This window comes from Diadema setosum, chromosome 13 (assembly GCF_964275005.1).
Source record: "Diadema setosum chromosome 13, eeDiaSeto1, whole genome shotgun sequence".
In the NCBI taxonomy this organism is placed as follows: Eukaryota; Metazoa; Echinodermata; class Echinoidea; order Diadematoida; family Diadematidae; genus Diadema; species Diadema setosum.
This window is the reverse complement of record NC_092697.1, coordinates 13,956,897-13,964,382: the sequence shown is the minus strand read 5'-3', so window position 1 is coordinate 13,964,382 and position 7,486 is coordinate 13,956,897. Positions and strand designations below refer to the sequence as shown.

The window sequence follows — 7,486 nt, the reverse complement described above, 5'->3', positions numbered from 1 at the left end:
GGCATATATACAACATAAATAATAGATGATTAAACAATATTATCATATGGACTGTACTCGATGCTGCCTACGCGTGTAGTATAATACTGCTTTCATGCACATACATCTCACCAACTCACACGCTCAGACTTACACACACACACACACACACACACACACACATCACACACCCCCATCACACAATCCCACACTCACATGCAAAAACAAAACAAAAAAAAAAACCCACAGGGATGTTGTATACACTGGAAGATGTGGAAAAGAAATCGAGTCTATATTTCCGCTTTGATGAGCTGCAATCAAATCAACCATAAAATTAATCCCGTTGGTGGATACATTCATGCGCTGTCACTCTACTCCGCGGTTTCACTTTACATGTTCAACGTATACATGCAGCAAGACGGAGAGTATAACAAGTCTCACCATTTTTTTTTTTAAAGTGGCAAGTTTGCGTGTTTTTATAGTTTCTTCATTCAATTTTTGCCGTCAATTATAAACGTCAGTGTAATACGCAACAATGAATTAATTGTGGTTAGATTATATTGTTAGTTATTTCCCCGTCAAGGGCTTCAACCCCAGGAGGTGTGATGGATAACTCAGTGTGTTCATCGAACTGAAAATTATTCGAGTAATAAAGGTTTGTTTTGTTCGTTTGTTCCTTCTTGCAATTTGACTGTTAACAAATTACGCTTATAAAGATGTGAATACTGTACAGAAGAGAGCTCTTTATGTCCTGAAAACAATGATCATGCTGCTTTTGCATCGAAAATTTGGAGCTGTTTTATACAGTTATTTTTCGTATAACCAATTCCTAACACTAAATCATATAACTGTGCTAAACCGCATCACTCATAAATACTTTGGCCGATACACGCATTAACAGATATGCTTTGTCTTTGGTCCCAAGGTGAAGATAATAATGACATTGAACTTCAGACAAAACCACACAAAACACATCATTTTGGTAAATACTTTGAAAGGGTATAATACCCATTGAAGGTCGTGATTTTCACACCAATTCAACTCTTGAACACTTTTGAAATTGTTAGAAGAAACCTGTAGTTCAAGCTAGAAAAAAATATGTATATTATACTGATGAGATGATTAAAACATATACTGACGGGCTTCGGTATTGCATGTTCCATTTTCCAACTTTATGATATGCATACATTGCAAAGTATCTTTTAGCAGTTTGGCGCGCCATGTCCTACTCAAGTTGTTTCATAATATTTTGATTCATCACTAATGAACCGCAATAATCCTCATAACGTCTAATCAAGTGTGTTTAGTAAAACTATGTCTTAAAATTATTCACTTGCATCTTGTTATTTCCTATACCACTTAGGCAACAAAACAGGAAAGTGATGTACTAGGAATATCGAGAAAATTACTTTGTAACACAACAGACTATTATATATAGATGAGGAAGTGAGGCACAACTACAAGGCTTATATCAAGGCCTAATTAACATTCATCCATATGGTGTGTTTTGAGCAAACATTTGCATTGTCATGACAGTCTATATTCGCCTTTTTTTAATCACAAATACTGATGTAATTTAATACAATGAATAAATTGTATTATATCCATCATTTCATTTCGTTTCAACAACACGAGAGCCTTGCCCGTATTGCGCAATGAATTTGTTATAATAGACTTTGCATTGACAGCCTATAGCTTTGTAAATCGAAGTGTCTGGAGAATTTTTATACCTCAGGGAGTAACGTCTCCTATACACGGCCAAGTTATATATTATGTAATTTGCAAATTTCAGAAATAAATGGAATTATCAATGACTTTATCAAACCATGAAATGGAGAACATATTATGCATATATATTAATATAGAGGTCTATATATTTTTTCTTTTTAATAATCAAGATTTCATAAGTAATCATATCGACCTTTAGAATCTGCAGTTGGCGTTAATAATAATAATAATGTGAAAATGACGTCATCATGGGTAACCTATATCAAAGGACTTTAAAACGAAATTATGACGACTTCACTATCAAACATTTGCCTCGGTGTCCTTGAATAAATTGGACTCAAATAAGACAAATAGAAATCCGTATAGATACGTCTGATATCTTGAGTATCAAATTAATAGGGTCAAGAGGATAGCATTTTCATTCGAATTTGAGAACCAGGAACAGCTGTGAGAGTATTGAACTTTTCATCTCGTCGAAACTCACGTTTCATCACATTCCACGAGCAGTCTCAGAACAGGCCTCCTCGGTCGGTCACACTCGAGGCTTCTTTCGAGGACCTGAACAGATCTTTCACGGCTGCACGAAAGTTCGCTCCGCGTAGAGTGTATATGATGGGGTTGATGCAGGAGTTGTAGCATCCGAGGACGATGAAGAGCTCGTACATGAGCGTGTCGATGAGATTGGACACGGGAACCGCTTGGAAACCGATCAGTATGAAGTACATGTTGAGCGGAGTCCAGAAGAGAAAGAAGAATCCGATGACAACCATCATCATCTTGATTACGCGCGTCCTCGCAACGATGTGGAAAGACGGCGTGTCTCCCTTGGTGTTGCGTCGGAACTTCTTGGACTGCAAGTACAATTCAATGATGATTGCTGTCTGGGTGAACACCATCGTCACCAGGGGGATAATCAAACGCATGGTGCCCAGGAACAAAGATACCATGAGATTTTTGTAGGGCTTGTCGTACAGGATGATGCAGGCGTATGTCATCGGATGGATGGTGAAGACAAACCGAGCGGGTAACGGAGTTATCAGGCCAATAATCCACACGCAACAGATGACAATGTTAACGCGCCGTTTCGTCACTATACGGTTGAAGTAGATCGGGTGTTTGATGGCAATATATCTTTCCACTGATATGGCCGTCAGCGTGTACACAGATGCGGAGATGCACACCCAAAGTGGGTAGTGGTTAAAAATGATTTTACAGTAAAGCCAGCCCAGGGCGTTGTTCGGCATCGTCAGCGCCGTTGGCCACGGGATCAGAAACAACGACGTCATGAAGTCGGCGACGGCGAGCGCGTTGATGAGGGTGTCGGTTGAGCGATTTTTTGCTCTCCGCTTGAAAAGGACGACGATGACGAGAAGGTTGCCTATGATGCCAACGACGGCCGAGACCATCTGCAGTGACAACCACAGGTTTATCTCTATGGGCATCCACGACCACGTCCCTTTCGATGAGGGAAATCCGTCGATTACCATGGAGCCTGGGAATGATGGTAGAAATAATGATAATCGTCGAACACAATATATCAGGTGACGATTTATTTCTCATTTTTTCATTAAGATGAGAACATAAAGTCAATGAAGAAAAAAAAAGTCAGCTCAAGGTGATTGTGTATAGTCCGGAACGGATGCATGTGGACAGATCTTTCAGCCTAATTAAGTTGCTTTTTTATAGCTCAAAATGGGTCGTACAAAATTTCGTCTGATGCAAATTCAATTTGTTTTATCTTTTTAGGAAAGTGATATTTTTGTTTTCATCATAAGACAAGACAATATCAAAAGTGACTACTTACAGTGAGTGATTTTAACGCGCCATTTGTGAGCGCTTTACCAACGGTATTAATAAAAAAAAAAAAAAAAACTTGCATTAAAGTGTAATAGACAGGTTTTATACATCTAGTGATGAAACGTATAATGCTTATTCATTCGTCTTGACAATACCAACAACAATAGTAAATTACAATTATAGAGATACATGTAGTTTTATCCTTCTTTTCTGCAAAATGTTGCCTAAGGTTTCGAATATCTTCCATTGCAGAATATAAGTTCCAGAATCAAGTGTCTATACATGGCTGGAAAAAAAAATTCCATTATCAATGATAATCTTTTAGATTGTCCTTCAGCAAGACGCCAGTGAAATCCGTAAGTTGATTTTTTTTTCCAAATGTATATTTATGTCAATATTTGTTGGAGTCATTAATGTATTTATCAAAAAAAAAAAAAAAGAAGAAGCTTAAGGGAGTCCATTCCCTCTCAGTGGCCATCCCACGAGCTCCACACCCACGAGTATACCATCCACGAGCTTGACATTGGGGGGAAAATAGTCAATGAGTCATACACCCACGAGTCATGCAAACCATGAGTGAGACACTAAATAAAACAGGTTCACTAGTTCCATAGTATGTAAAACAAACCCATAAGTCAGGCAAATACGGCCCATGAGCAATGAGCTTAACACTATACCACGTGATGTAAGGTTGAATTCGTGGACCTTATCTGCCTGGTGGCTAGCAAGTGCGTCTTGTTCACTTGTGTCTGGCTCGTGGGCTGTATAACTCGTGGGTTGTATAACTCGTAGGTATCGAGTTCATTGTTTGGTCAAACCAAGGAGGTTCAAAAGCCGGAGTTTCACCTGGCTATACACAGCAGTCAGTTTTCTGTGGATGGACAAATGAATTCCACCGGTGCATGCTACTGCGCCTTTGGTTATCGGGGTATATAATAATACCAAAGCGTTTTTTTTTTTATTGTTTTTTTTTAGTAGGCCTAAATTGGACATTTATTTTGCACCCTTAATGTCGGGTATATGTTTTGAGTACATTTTTTAAATCAAACAAAATTAGACTTTGACTATTGATAAACATATCAAACTAAAATCAATCCTGTATACTTTAATAATAACGTGTAAAAGTGTCATTCAGAGTTGTATGTTGTCAAGGTGTTTGAAACTGTGCCCTCCTTTAAAGCTGTCCACTTATTTCATACAAATGTGACTGATAACACATGATTAAGGTACAATCTTCAAGGTAGTATAGTTTGCTATTATAAACTGTGGCCTTTATAATACGTGGACATGGCCAGTTGAGTAATTTTTAGTTTTATTCAATCAGTCTTTGCGCAGTTTCTATTTGGGCATCCCCATATCTTTACCAATCCCGCATCTCTTATGAGTAGGGATGGCGAAAAATAATGACCAAAGACATGATAGATCTTTCTCAGAGAGTGGCTGCTGCTGGTCATTATCTTATGTAATGAGAGATTAATCAATATTGCCTTCCTATCTATGAGGGCAGATCTAGTTTGGCGCATACAATAAATATTTTTGAGTGGAGACTTCCAATGTGGCTTCAAAGGGGACAAGACAGTCTATTTTGATTCCCTCTCTTGAACCTCCTTGATCAAACCGTCATTAATGATGCTGCGCTCCATCCATTACCACTCTTCTTCGGCATCAGTCTAATTCGTCGTTATTGGCGTTACCCCATTACGTGACGAGAACTTATACCTGTAGAAAACACCGCCTTTGAGAATCAAACACTGCCTCAGGATCCATTTACAGCTGCAATATGCACTGCTACTCAGCGGTTACAACCTTATCACACCCGAAAGGAGATTGCAAGTGACAACACTCCTACTTCGGATTTCTTTCATTCCCACCGACTGTGGTGTCTTTTTAGAATAACACGGAGTACCCCATGAACGGGAGAACGGCGTGTTTTTCATGTGTATTGCGAGATCTATACAGATTCATGTTCACATTGATGTGGTGACAATTGAGATACTCACAGCTCTACATGTTTTATGTTTTCAGTGAATAATGATTATCATTCCTATAATCATAGACGATTTTTCCCATTTTATGAGTTGCACACTGACGCACGCTCTTGACACTTTAATCTCTATCATTTTGTTCCGCAAACATTGATTTGACGTCACTTCAACTCGACTGGATTTCTGCCACTTTTTGAAAAAACAACAACACGTAACTAAAAGGAACCTTCGGCTGGTAAGGACAAGTGGTAGAAATAAGACAATAAAGATGAAAGTTTAAGTGAACAGAGGGGAGATATGCTGGTACTTGAATTTAAACTATATACTAGTAGTCGTGAAAACGAAAATCAATCACAAATGGTTTTCCGCAAATGAGGTTATGAGAGGGAAAGAATTTTGGGTATCTAAGGTCCCATTTGATACTTCACGCCACTGAATCAAACATATTCGAAAAACAAAAACACCTGACAGATTAGTTGCTTGCTTTTCCAGAAATAGCTAAAAGAAATCACCATAAAGATGCGAGGTTAGATGTAACAAAGGACAAAGCAAATAAATTACCAAACTCTGGTGGGCCCAACACAAACTTTTTAGTGAGGCAATGACATGCTATCAATAGTTGGATGCGATGGAATTTTTTGAATGCGAGCATGAAGTTAATTTTATAGTATTTTCCTCAGATTCAGGGAAACGCTTTACTCTTTCTGAAGCACGTATACTATTCGTGGGCGACTAGGCGTTATACCTTTCCTGTCTCTTTTGCACATTGAATTTACTTCGCGAGGTAACTTGAATCGTTTGTTACCCTGCTTCAAACAAGATTATCATTCGATCACATTTTCACCGTCATATTACTTTGTATCACCAGATATTGCACCAGATATTTTAGGGCGATGATCGGACTGACTGGACATCTTCGCACTTACGCAATGTAGTGATACTAGAAGTTGTGTTCGTCTTCGCCTGCGAAGGACGAACATCTTCATCACTTTATAATCAGAGATGATGATGATGATGATGATGACGAAACAGCATTTATATAGCGCCATTTATCTGTAGAAACATTCAAAGGCGCCCGGCTCCCACTATGTGTCACACATCATTCACAAAGATTTGAAGGTATTGAGGCTGTTGCAATAGCATTCTTGATGCAAAACTAGAGGGATGTCGGTTGAACGTATACAATGCTCTTTATTGCTATGTCGTTGGTATTTGATTATTTTCCTTTGAAAGAGGAATGAGGATGCTATTTGAAATAATATTGCTCTTCTCCGTCCGTTAAGTTTTCAGCTTCTCAATTTCACGTCACTTCATTGCACCATCTTCATAGCTTTTTAAACAGTTCAAAGTTAATTCTGAACTTGATTATGCGTCGCCATTGTAGGAACTTATATTAATCTGAATGTGATCGCTGATAGCAACCTGACAAATTTACCTACCCTCTTCGGTCACTTCCTCGTTCAGAATCACGTCTGTCTCGTAGTCGACGATGACCGTTTCCATGGTCGCCCACGCCGTAACGTCTTTCTTCCCTCTGCCGAGATCTTCCATTGTGAGAAGGAGGTCCGTCACGTCTGTAGTAAAGGCCGAATGGCCCACTGTTTCGGGCGAGCTAGATAAGGTTGCGTCAACTGGGAAGGTGCCATGCTGCATATAGACGATGATATTGCACAGCGTAGCAAGTAAACTCGACCTGGCAACTAAGTCTGCTAGCATGGTATCCACGTGAACCAAGGGGACGTCTACAGCAAAAATGGAATGTGCTCTGAAAGAGTGATGCAGTCAGAAAAGAAGTAACAGAGGGTGGAAATATTCAGAAGGCAAGTGAAAAGGAACATGTTGAAAGAGGAATTTTGAATAGGAATATTAACTTTTCCGAGTCGCATAAAGAAGCAATTTGGTGGTGATAGATTTAATCCAGCTAAATGCACTTTTCTGACGACAGCTAAAGATCAATGTCGATGTTACCAATGGATCAATGTTACCAATGTTATCAA

The 7,486-nt window shown here is 38.9% G+C and overlaps 1 protein-coding gene across 1 annotated transcript; it reads right to left on the bottom strand.

Moving 5' to 3' along the window:
- Positions 1–258: 258 nt before the first annotated feature.
- LOC140236428 (allatostatin-A receptor-like) lies at positions 259–7,205 on the bottom strand. Its single transcript, XM_072316353.1, has 2 exons — positions 6,929–7,205; positions 259–3,199 (listed from the first exon to the last, which is right to left on the bottom strand). The coding sequence occupies exons 1-2, from the start codon at positions 7,203–7,205 to the stop codon at positions 2,217–2,219; spliced, it is 1,260 nt and encodes a 419-aa protein (XP_072172454.1). The 3' UTR covers positions 259–2,216.
- Between the last annotated feature and the right edge of the window lie 281 nt (positions 7,206–7,486).